Genomic DNA, 12,757 nt, shown 5'->3' with positions numbered 1-12,757 from the left:
CTCCACAAACTACCGCCCTGTTCCTTGTGGTGAATTTCCATTTCTTTGTAAACAGTCTATTTATTACACCCTCCTTGATTTATTTCAATTAGAATTTGTTCTTTTTCTTCTGGGATCCAGACTGATACAGGCTTTCTCTTCAAGGGAAAAACTAGCACAACAGAAATGCAAATCAGTAGCTGTAATAGCGATGTGGCTACACCCATCTTTTCTTTGAAAAGTTTCCCCAAACACTCTTTGCAAGTCAGGGCACATAATCATGAGCACCTCACTGCTTGACATAATTACCTTAAGGACAGGGACCACTTATTTCCTCTCCATTTGCTTCCTAAGGTTTTATAAAGTGTACTGCACATAGTAGATTGTGAATAATGACTGAATTTGGTCTCATAGTCTCTAGAATCCAAATTATGCCAAACCTGGTTCCTCTTGGAACCTTTTTTCACCTCCTTTTCTGTCTTACAGGTGTACAATGGAAACTTTGGTATTATTTTTTGGTTAATAAGATTTTTAATTTGTTCATTGTTTATTTTTCTAATCTCCTTTTCTATTTCCACCCCTGTATTCACAAATTATCTCCTATTCTTCCGCTTACTAACTTCTGTTATGTCACTCTTGCATAGAACATTCCTAATCAGAAGAATAGATAGAATCAGGAAGGCTGAGTTTTCAGATTTTCTTGTTGTTTTTCCAAAATCAAGTTAGGAATAGCAACCAATCTTGGAAAATGCCTTCTTAAGGCATAGTTCTCTCTCTCTCTCTCTTTTTTTTTTCCTCCGAGCTCTTAAGCTCTTCAAAAAAGTGGAAGACATTGGTATTTGAAATATTGTCTGTAGTCTATGTGGTGTGTACAGAATTCCTAGTAAATCTGTTTTTTATGTACATCCTGGGTACTCATAGATTCAGTAGACTCTGCAGACGCTGTGTTAATTCTGTCAATTAGACATCCCGAATATGCTGTAATTGAATTATGTATTTATGTCTCAGTTTTTTTCCTAGAAGAATCAAACTCCCTCCACAACAGAAAATAGGATAGCTGAGAAGGAACAAAATAGGGGACTTAGTTTTCAGAAACACAGTCTACTTCTTTTAAGAAAAAAATTTAAACTGAAAATATGAAAAAAGAAATATCGCTAAAATCTTTAATACAGAATTTCTACAATGTACTTATGAAAGTCAGGCAGAAGGACATCCTTGAGTTTCTTTTTGCTTTTCAGCCGTGTGTGTTGAAAACAGAAAACTTCAAAGTGTCGTCCTTTCTCAGACACATCTAAGCATTAGGACAATTCAGAGACTGCCCTTGCTCTTGTTATAAATCTTTGCTAAATGTATCAATTCAGTTTCTCTGTGCTCCCCTTTGCTCCAGTGTGAATGTGACCACTGTTTATGAGCAAGGGTGTTTTACTGAGCTATTTATGTGACGTTCAGATCAAAACTAAATTCTCTGGTACTTGAGTGGGAACAGTATTCAATCTTTTCCTACAAGGATCAGTCTGGGATAATAGAAAACAACTAAATATAAAGAAATTCACAGCCTAGTGACTGATGGAGCACGTCAGATTTATGGTTTGTGTCCATGAAAACTGTGTGTTAGCTGCAACACAGTGGAAGATGTTATTTCAACAGCACATTGTGTGTAGGTTTATATATTAATTACAAGGAGAGAAGGTTATAATTTTAGTTTCTTATCTGTTAAGCATTTCTTCCTTTCCAGTTGGAAAATCAAGATACTTAGAATTTAATTAGGGAAGCAAGATATTAATAATCCTGCCCATTACTGTTTATGAAGGACTAATTATTGACTTGATCATATGTTTTAGATATAGATTTTCACACATAAAATCTCAAAACAGCAAATTCCTATGGCTGTTCCAATTCTTTTGTGCAGAAATTTTATTTCAAAGAATATGGTTCCTGTAATTGAGACATCAGAGAAGTTTGGAGAAATGCCTTTTTTCAGCTGTGGATTGCATCGGAGTTGTTTTTATCAACAAGACAGTGTGTGTGGCTAATCTGATGATCCAGTACACACAGTCTTCACTTACTACTGTGCATTTGCATCCTTTGATATACATGGAAAGACTAGTTTTAAAATCTGGAGAGGTGTGGATGACAGGTTTGAGGAAAGAGAACACTGGAGAGAGAGTGTCAGGAACAAGTCCCAGCCTCTAGGATGGAGACTGGTCCTTAGCTGACCTCTAAATATTAGATGTGAGCTAGAAGGAGAACTGGTGGGCATCCGTGTGGACTCTGGGGAGAGGCAGTACTGTATTAAGACTCAGGAGATAAAAATAATTGTTTCTCTGCAAATCTTAGGATCTTCTTTCACTCTTCAGTTTTGGGGCGTTGTGACCCTTGGCACACCGATCATGGCAAATTAGTACAGGTCATTAATTGAAAGGATGGGATTCCTTCAGTAGCATCTCGGGTGATAGATTAGAAGGCAAAACAGAAGCAGAATAACGTGGTAGATGGCATGGGGTGAGTGCCTGAAACAGTGCTTGGGGAGACTTTATGTGACCAGATCTATCTGGCGAATGTCCAGGGAAATATCTGAGGAAGTCATTGATTCCTCCAGTGCAAGAACTGTAGCCTGGTCTTGTGGGATGTGGACGTCTCTGACCAGCTGCCCTTTATTAGACTTCACAGGGTTTCAATCATGCTTCCCTTTAAATATTTGTCCTTTTCCCCTCTCTGCCAAATTGCTTCCTTTGCTGTGACATCCACTCTGACTGGAGCTCTCCAGGTCCTGAGAGATCCAGGTCCCAAAGTCAGCCGCAAAATGTTCTGTTACTTTTACTGAAAATCCTTGAATAAGACAGGTATGGATGGATTCCAAATTCCAGCATGTGTGCAGAGCTCAGATTCCCCCAGCACTCCACGGCTTACTGCTCCATGCCCTCAGTAAGAACTGAGTATCAGTAAGGGCTAGGGTTAGGCAGTTTTTGTTCCTAACAACAGGTACAATTTGGTGATTGGCCAAAGCTGTGGACTGGGCATAGATCCTGTAGATACAAGCAAGAGCAAGAATAAAAATGTGAATTTCTATTGTCCACGTGATCTCTATTGAATTCCCAAATGAATAAATCTCATCATATTTGGGTAATCCTGTCTGCTGATTTTTAGCATTGTGGGAATACTGGCTACAAAGACAATTTGGTCATTTTTCTTTTTTCATCCACAGATTCTGTTACCTGTTTTCTCACAGGAAATATAGTATTTGCTATATAATAGGAAAATGATGATATTTAAGGTGTGAAGTGTGGACAATTTCTGTTTATTATGAATGTACTGTTTTCTTGGTAATAAACACACATTCCCTCTCATCTGCAAAACAAGATATTTTTATCCTCTTCCTGCTGATGAGGAAATTGAAACTCATGGATGTCAAGGACTTTCTATAAGGTCACATATTTATTATATATATATATATATTTATTATATATAAAAAAAAATAATGGATCATTAAACTAAATCAGCCCAGATTGAAAACCCCTATTTCCTCCAAAACAAGTTATCTGAAAAACACTCTCCCCTCCTCACCAAACCTAAAAACAAATCCACACAGTGCCGTGCTGAGAGGTTGAACTTTCTGCATTGCTTTACATCCCTACGAAAAGAAGGAATTTCAAGAATACGTTTCCACTCTCTCATTTCTCATAGTCTGCATCTTCCTAGACACGGCCTGACAAATATTAGACAAACTATGTTAGACCTAGTACCATGCAGGATTTTATTATACTAAGCAGGCATGAAAGTTGAGAGCCTCGTAAATATTAATCACAGACTAATGAACAGTGGGAGACTTCTGAATATCAGTCTGTACTAGGGGGAAATTCTGAATTAGAGACACCACTTCCTGCCCAATAAATCAGTAGTGAAAAATTGCAGGCGTCCTCAGTGCATCTGCTTATATAGCCAGATCTCGAGTCCTGCAGGAGCCTACAGTGCGGATGCCAACATGGATGTAATTTGATCACCCCCCATGGAGCTTTTGCGTTTTCAACTGAACCAATTTTTAAAAAATTTAATTACCTCCAAAAGAGGCTGGATGGTATCACAGAAAACTTGAGTACATTCTTCAGCATCAGTTAAAATAGTTCGAGAGTAGTTTGAGCATGCCTCTTTCTTCCTCTTTAGCATTCAAAAACCATTGCCTGATGGGAGGAGAGGATGTGCAGTTAAGAGGAGAGCTGAAATGCCAAACCTTGATTGGCTTACGGCTTCTATTAAATGTGCACATTACTGTTTTTGCCCCTGAGCACACATACAGTGTATAACAGAAAGAAGACAATATCTTCCATCATCATTCGTAATTCTGTCAAGGATACCAGCCACCATCATACGTCTACACACTTGCCTATCCATAAGGACTGTCAATGGATGGAGAAACATTCTTTCCTAGAGTCCAAGTTCATGATTTACCAACACAAGTATGAGAATGGGTGATGATATTTAGAATTTTATATTTTTGATTCTGATACACAAAAAATAATAGGATTCAGTTTTCAATTTGAGGGTCTTTTTTCCTTCTTAGTTTTTGACATCCAGGTAGCATTTAATACCTACACTAGGTATTAAAATTTTAATGGGGACATTTAGAAGTGTTTGTTAACAATATAAATGTCTCTTCATACGATTGTAATCAGGGCTGAAATTTTATCCTGAAAAAGTAGAGCGTGAGTTTTGTTTACTGAAAGGACACAAGAAAAGAGAAAGGTCCAGGAAATCAGCCAGAAATGGCCCATGTCATTCTGAAATACACTAGAATGATTATTTTCACAATAATTACCTTCTTCCATTTCAAGTATATATAGTAAAAGTAATAGTTACAAAGTCAGTACTAGTTTAGCAGAATCCTATAATTAAGCATTAATCCCTAACAGTTTTTCAGTTTTTTTAATCATTCAAAATATGTAGACCCATTGAAAGCAGGGTGAGTAATTTTGCTCTACAATATATTCCTGGTGCCTTATAATAGGTGAAACCTGTCTGTTTGGCATAATGAAAGGATCCTAGTAGTTGTTCAATAAATATTTTAAAAATATTTTTAAAGGAGTAGTTTTTCTTTTATATGGAAGAATTCGCACTCTCTCTAATGACAACAAAGAATCTCTTGACAAATATTCAAACATATATAAACTATAATATGATTTTGTAATTATATGCAATATAATGATATAGAAGCAGTTACAGTCTTTCTTTTTACTTTCTAAAATTTTTCGATTGAAGTATAGGTAATTTACAATGTGTTAATTTCAAGAAGCAGTTATAGTCTTATGTCTATTTTAGTAAAACATTTGTGCTTCTGCATTTGATGTCTTCCACAATTCCAACACAAGATTGATTTTTGGAGAACATTCTTCTTATTTTTTCTACAATATTAAAGGTCTGAGTTTATTTATATTTTAAGTTTACCAGATGCTTATATTTGAAATTTTAAGGAGCTGTTACACTGAATGCAAAATATATTCATCCTTGTCACAGAGACTTCTGATAATTTACAGGTGGCATTCAGGACAAATGCTATGAAAAGCGCTGAAGTAATTAAAGAGACCACCAACACATTAAAAATATATATTTATTTTTAAATTGACTTAAATGGAAAAATGCCATAAATTTCCAAAGTTCATCATTGTTCATTATAAGGTAACCAAGACAATGCAGATATATCATTAAAAATGATAACAATATTACCAGGACAAGGATGAAAATTTTAACTTGTATTTAAAATTTATAATAAAATAAATGTTAAAATCATAAAGATAGTTAATCAAGGTGATCCTAAAATGTAATAAACAGAAGTCTAATAGTTCTGTACCCCTCCAAAATCTGCATCTATTGAGGTAGTGAGGCTAATTAAAATGAGAAATTATGGACAGTTATCTAAATAGTGATGTCAGATTTATTTGATAGTCATAAAAAATATAAGAAGCAAATGAAGTTAGTGAAAGAGATACAAGTTTTTTTTTTTTTAATTTTTGAAAAATTTTGAAGGGGAGGTAATTAGGTTTATTTATGTATTTATTTAATGGAGGTGTTGGGGATTGAACCCAAGACCTCAGTGCCTGCTAAGCACGCACTCTACCACTGAGCCACACCCTCCCCTCTTATGCTCAAGACATTTATTCTTGCTGGCTTTTCTAGTAGTTAACTAAGCTTATTCAATATCAAAAAGTTTAGAGAAAAGCAAAATCATGTTTCCTTGTTTACCCTCTATGGTAAAAGTAAAAATTCGTTGTTCCAATTAACTAGATCTATCGCTTTTAATTATTTTGCTTTCTACAGCACGAGTTATAATTGTTTGGCTGTAATGAAAGGGTGACCTAGAGGAAGAAGGCGGGCAGCACAGTTTCAAATGAATTCCAACACGATCGTGACACCTGACAATTAATGTGTGGGCTGGGAGGTCCCCCCAACCCAGTCTTTGCCCCCTCCCCCAGCCCTCACCCCACCCCCAGTACATTTCCCGCCCCCAGTTCATTTCTTTATTGGGTCCACTCTGCAGTGACCTGTCTGACTCTGGTTTTCATCTTTTCAGATTCGGATTTATCCTTCATAAAGATGAAGCTGCACTCCAAAAAATTGACCTTGAAACCATGTCATACATCAAGACGATCAGCCTGAAGGACTACAAGTGCGTCCCGCAGTCGCTGGCCTACACGCACCTGGGAGGATACTACTTTGTTGGCTGCAAACCCGACAGCACTGGGGCGGTGCCTCCGCAGCTCGTGGTGGACGGTGTCACCGACTCCGTCATTGGCTTCAACAGCGACGTGACGGGCACTCCGTACATCTCCCCGGATGGGCACTACCTCGTCAGCATCAATGACCTGAAAGGCCTCGTGAGGGTCCAGTACGTCACCATCAGAGGGGAGATTCAGGAGACTTTTGATATCCACACAAACCTGCACATATCTGACCTGGCCTTTCAGCCGTCCTTTACGGAAGCCCACCAGTACAACATCTATGGCAGTTCCAGCACCCAGACTGATGTGCTTTTTGTCGAGCTCGCCTCGGGGAAGGTCAAGATGATAAAGAGCCTTAAGGAGCCTCTCAAGGCAGAGGAATGGCCTTGGAACCGGAAGAACAGGCGAATCCAGGACAGTGGCTTGTTCGGTCAATACCTGATGACCCCGTCCAAGGACTCTCTCTTCATACTAGACGGACGACTCAACAAGTTAAACTGTGAGATCACTGAAGTCGAGAAAGGAAATACAGTCATTTGGGTCGGAGATGCCTAGGAGTGCTGGTAAATAACCACTGAATGAAGGGTTTTCCAGTACGCTGCACTTAATCCGTTGTTTCAATTTACAGCTTAACTTTTCAAGTTTATAGCCGAGTCAAACATAAGTTACTTGGTCGGCCCAAATAAAATAGACATTGTTTTCTGGCAAAGACATACACAATTAGTACTATTGGTTGATTAGAAACATTTAACACAATATTTATTGGGAAACCATATCAATGACAAGAATCAAATCTATAGCTATGTTTAAGCCAATAAACTAGAAATTTAAATACTCCAGAATAACTCAACTGCAGGGAATTTCAAATGACTTTAAGCACCATTTCATTCTGAGGGTGGTTTAGCTATTTTTTTTTCTCCATTATTTTGCTATGCTTAAACCAGAAATAAAAGGTATGGAACCTTGAAATTCTTAAATCAAAAAATTCTGTCCCATCCACTGTTTATAATCTTTTGTGCCTTGAAGGGAATGTCACAGGAGGAAAAGGAAGGCTAAAAGCTGCATATTGAACACCTGCATACCCATAAATATCTTGTCAATAAAAGAGAAAAGTCTAGCAAAGTCTAGCATCTTTTGCACCAAACCCAGGCTTGGGTCATGTGTTCAACCCTCAATGAGCTATCAGTTGAAGACATAAATTGGCCTTAGGTTGTACACAGGTGACAAACTCTATTTGACAGTCACTGTACAATCTGCAGCATGCTATGGAAAATGGGGAGGAAGGGAGGAAAACAATTATGGGAAAATGTTTGCAAAGTACTGTCCACTCAAACCTTGCTTTCGATCACAAGAGCGCATTATATTTTTAATGCAAGTTTGTCTGGGATGTCAGCTACTTAAGATTGTCTGCTGTTAGCAGAAGAGATTTTTTTTTTTCCTTTCAGGTAGTCCAGTGTTGCATCGGCAGGAACTTTCATTTCAAAAAAAAAAAGAAGCATTATTTATGTCTGCTTAGAGTAAACCAAATAGGGAAATTAACAACCGGGAGAAGAAAACTGGCTAGAGGACTGACGAGCATCAGCGGGTTAGGAGGATGCGCGTTAGAACCTGGGAGTCGGGGGACAGCGCCACAGTGGTGAGGAAGGATGTGCTTCTTCATTGCCACTGCTGTTTAAATATCACCCAACAAAGGACCCCCTTCTTTATTAACTTTCCTAAATGACTTCTGTTTGACTCCTACATAATCCTTAAATGACTCTCGCTGACTGTGTGTAGTTTGAAACCTAACTGATCTTCTTATTTGAGACACTGCATAGAGCTAAAAATGATTGTTTCTCTTTTTCAGGGCAAAGAAAAGGCCAGTAGAAGTGGATTAAAACTAGCGAGTAGGTTCATTGCAATAAGCAGATAATTATACAGGCTTTAAATGATAGCTTACATGTTTTGAGAATCTTTTTGTTTATGTTTTTTGTTATTGTTGCTAAAAATGCTAATGAGCTGTTGAAATGACCTCCATTTATTGAAGGTAATCCAGTAAGGTCTTTTTTTAATACAAATTTTACTCAAGGTTGTGTAAAACTGCTTAGAAACCTGAACTTTTCTAGTGTGTCATATCTTATGTGTATATAGCATCCTGAGCTGTGTGATACAGTAGATTTCTTCTTAGCTTAAGGACATATAATGGGAGGAGATGTAAAAAACAACAGAAATCAGCTTACGTTTCTACTTCTCTGCTTTCCTTTTTAGCAAGTTTCTCCTTTGTGAACATGCACCATCTGCAGTGTCTGTGCCCTAATGATTTAATGGAAGTCTGTCTCAAACACCCTCCTTTGGTAGCTTACACTACGTGGATGCTCTGTCTGTAGACATTGCTTGATAAAAGAATAAACTTCTTACATTTTAACCCGTGAGCGTTCCGTCAGTCTTTTAACGCGCATTCCGATGTTTCCTTCTGTTTTTCCTTCCAGTGGTCTGCCTTATTTTGAAAGTGATGGGATACAGTAAAGGGCAGGTAATGTGAGCTCAATCAAGAAAATAATTTAGTTTGTTTTACTCTATCATTGAGTCACTGTATGTCTTCATGTTTAAAGCAAGATATCTATCCCTGTAAAGTGTCTATTTCTTTAGAATCACTTCTCGCGTGTTAAAGGAATGAATGTCGGAATGGAATACTAAAAGTAGACTCAAATCCTTTTCTTTCTACATCTTTACATTGACAGCCATACAAATATGGAGCCATTTTTAAAAAATTATTGTAATATTTAAAATATTGACATTTGTGATTCTTTAAAAAAGAAGGAAATGTAATATTACTGTACAATATTTTCTAGAGTAGATATTTCTTTCTTCAATGATGGGAAAAAGAGTAAGAGATGGCATGTGGGCTATCAACATTACTCTATACACATCTTGATAAAAGTATGTTGCAAATAATGATCTCATCAGTATCGTGAGGATGTGTAAAAACTGAAAGTCAAGAAAAACTAGGATAAAATGATGAGGTCACTGCTCTAAAAAGTTCTAATATCAAAGAGTCAATTTTTAATAGGCAGAAGAAAGTAGTGAAGTGATAACAAAAACGTGTGAAATGATTTTTTTTACTGTAAAATTAGTGATAATTTTGTGATAGCTATGAAGGAATGAAATTAGAAAAGGGGCAGAACCAAGGGTGGAAATAAGATGTGGGGAGGTCCTTGAGCAAAACTGACTGGAAAAGGTAAATATGTATGTAAAGAAGATGATACTGATAATTCAGGAAAAATGGATTATGATTGGATTTTGGAGGGAGGGAAGTGGAGAGTGAACTTAAAGAGTTTGGATTTAGTCCAGATAATCGGAACTCAACAATAATTTGTTTTTAAAAGGCAGTGACAACAGCACTTTTAAAATGTATTATTTGCCAATGGAATGGAGATATGACTGCAGGAAAGGGAAATTAGAGCAAGAGATGTCACTCAGGAGGCTACTGCAAAAAAAATGTAAGTTTAAGGTCTTTAATACATGACAATTAAATGGCAAGTATGTATTATAAGACAGACAGTGTTAAGAAACTACATAACCTAAAATAATAACTGAATAAATGTGGATGATAAAAAGAGACAAACAGAACAGGTCTCAAATATGACATCAGTGATAAAAAGAGGGAAACCAGCAAAGCAGCAGACTTAGGTGAGAGGAGGAGGATTTCGATAAAGGACAAATGAAATGAGAATCCTGGGCAATGGAACTGATTTCCAGAGATGTGTCATCATGTGGAGCAAACCAGTACAATTTTCAGGTGTTGTTCCACCTCTTTTTAATGATGTAAAGTAGAAGCAATTTTTTTTTAAAGTGCAATTTTAGAAACCTCTCACCTTTATGCCTCCCACTCAGAAGTTCTTCTCAGTGTTTTCCTTTAAAAAAAATAAGTGAACTTGACTGGATTTCACATTAAGTATTTAAGATTTTACAGGATGAAACAATACATTTAATCATCTCTGACAGCTTGTCACATTATGTAAATTTTTAAGTGAGAAAAAAATTTGAGAAGAATATGGCTATCATACAAATTAATACAACTTTAAAATGAGATGAAAACGGACACCCCAATGTTACAACCATAAGAACTCATTAGGGGCCACTTCTAACGCCACTTGTCTACACATCTACCATTTAGATTTATCAAAAATCTATTTTCACTTTTATTCCAAACCCGCTCTAGCATCATATGCCTCTCCTTGGAAACTTCATGCACTGAAATATGATCTGAAAGTCACGCTATAGAAATTTGTACCTCCAGTCTTGAGTCACGGTAACCTTCCCCGTTCCCCTCGACGGCTAAATCTTAACCAAAACATGTGAGCATGGCTTTGTTTGTTTGCATTTAATAAATGATATACTCCATTAGTAACTGGAAAAGCACACATCTCAACAGTAATATTCATCAACAAAATTTAATTATGAACTTGAACACAAGTTTCAAAACATTGAGAATTTCATCGTTACTGAAGTCTTGTATAAAAGAACAATGGTTAGAACTTTGCTAATTCACCAGCTGCACATTACTGTAAAATATTGTAAAATATACTGTACAAAAAAGCCATTATATTTCACAGAGACAGGATGCCAGATATAAGATTCTTGACTGCAAGTTTTTGGGGGGTTTTGTTGTTGATATTGTTTTTAGCAATTTGAACATATTATCCCATTAACTTTCAGCCTTCATTTTTTTTTCTGATGAAAATGTGGATTCCCTAGGATTCTCATATACGTGACATGCTGCTTTCAAAATCTGTCTTTCAGTATTTTTGCTATTATATATCTGGGTTTGGATTTCTTTTTGTTTCAACAACTTGGTCATTATTGAGCTTCTTTGACATGTAGATTATTGCTTTTCATTATGTTTGCATGTGTTTGGCAATTAATCATTTTAAAATCACTTTTTTTCCCTCTCTCTGTCCGTCTTCCTCTGCCATACTCATTTTGTGTATACTGTTATGATTAATAAATAGTATCACATGCTTCTCTGAAGCTTAGTGCATTCTTTTTATTCTTTGCCTCTCTTTTCTTTGGGTTTCATGTCCCCGTCTGTCTTCAAGTTGGTTGATTCTTTCATCTGTCAATCCTAATTTACCGTGGAACCAGTCTAGCAAATTTTTACTTTCCTTTATTGAAATTCTCAACTCCAGGATTTTTATTTGTTTAGTTCAAATCAATTCTAGCATTTAATTTATATTCTGTACTCAATAAGGCATTATATCATCATACCTTCCTTTGCTCTTTAAGAATTATGTCCATTCTTTCTTTGATCCCACTTACAGTGGCTGCTTTGAGGACTTTGCCTATAAATTCAACAACTGAATCACTGAGTAGGCAGTTTCTGGTGTATCCTTTTGTTTGAGACACACTTTCCTGTTTCTATGGATGTACCATAGCTTTTTGTTGAAAACAGTCACATTTTAGATAACATCAAGTCTAGCTATCTGCTCTCCCGCCCTAGGCTAGCTGTTCTTGTTGTTCACTGTTTCATGTGTTTACTGACTTGGCTGGACAGATGCAGTAAAGTACAGACTGCCCACAGTGTGACGACCGAAGTCGATCCCCAGGGAGGGCAGCACTGGACGTGTGCACAGTCACTCTGTGACGACGCTGTTTTAGCAGGCTTTGCGTTGACTGTTTCTTTGCCTGATCTCTCTGTCGGGCTGTCTGTCTCTGTTGGCATTACACGGAGCTGTCAGGCTCCACTAATTCCCAGCTGAATCTGATATTGTTTCAACAATGCCCTGGGAGATGAGTTGCCCCAGTCCGCTCCACTTAAAGTGACTCTGCTGCAGGGACGGTTTTGAGGCCTGCCTTAGGGGTTTGTTATGGCCTGGTTTTCTGTCCTGTGTCTTTTCCTGGTTACCTCTGAAAAATTAGCTACCTGTGTTTTAGCTTGTTACGTATATATAGCTACCAGCTTCGTCTTATTTGATTACCACCAAAATCTCTATTGTTTTTAAGAGAGCCCTCAGGTTTAAGTTTCTTCACACTCTGTACAAAAGTCAAGTCAGAATTTAATGAGAAGAGGTCTGCTTCCCTCTGTTGTT

General features: G+C 37.1%; 1 protein-coding gene across 3 annotated transcripts in view; it reads left to right on the top strand.

The window, feature by feature from the left end:
* Positions 1-9,093, top strand: part of FSTL5 (follistatin like 5) — a 663,480-nt gene extending 654,387 nt beyond the window's left edge. For all 3 annotated transcript variants that reach the window (XM_064487260.1, XM_064487220.1, XM_010986860.3), the window contains one exon: positions 6,542-9,093. In XM_064487260.1, coding sequence (XP_064343330.1) covers positions 6,542-7,244 — 703 coding nt within the window. In that variant the 3' untranslated portion in view covers positions 7,245-9,093. The remainder of the gene's footprint in view (positions 1-6,541) is intronic.
* Positions 9,094-12,757: the final 3,664 nt, after the last annotated feature.

The sequence above is a fragment of the Camelus dromedarius genome, chromosome 1 (assembly GCF_036321535.1).
Source record: "Camelus dromedarius isolate mCamDro1 chromosome 1, mCamDro1.pat, whole genome shotgun sequence".
NCBI classification, from domain to species: domain Eukaryota; kingdom Metazoa; phylum Chordata; class Mammalia; order Artiodactyla; family Camelidae; genus Camelus; species Camelus dromedarius.
This window is presented reverse-complemented; position numbering and strand designations above follow the sequence as displayed.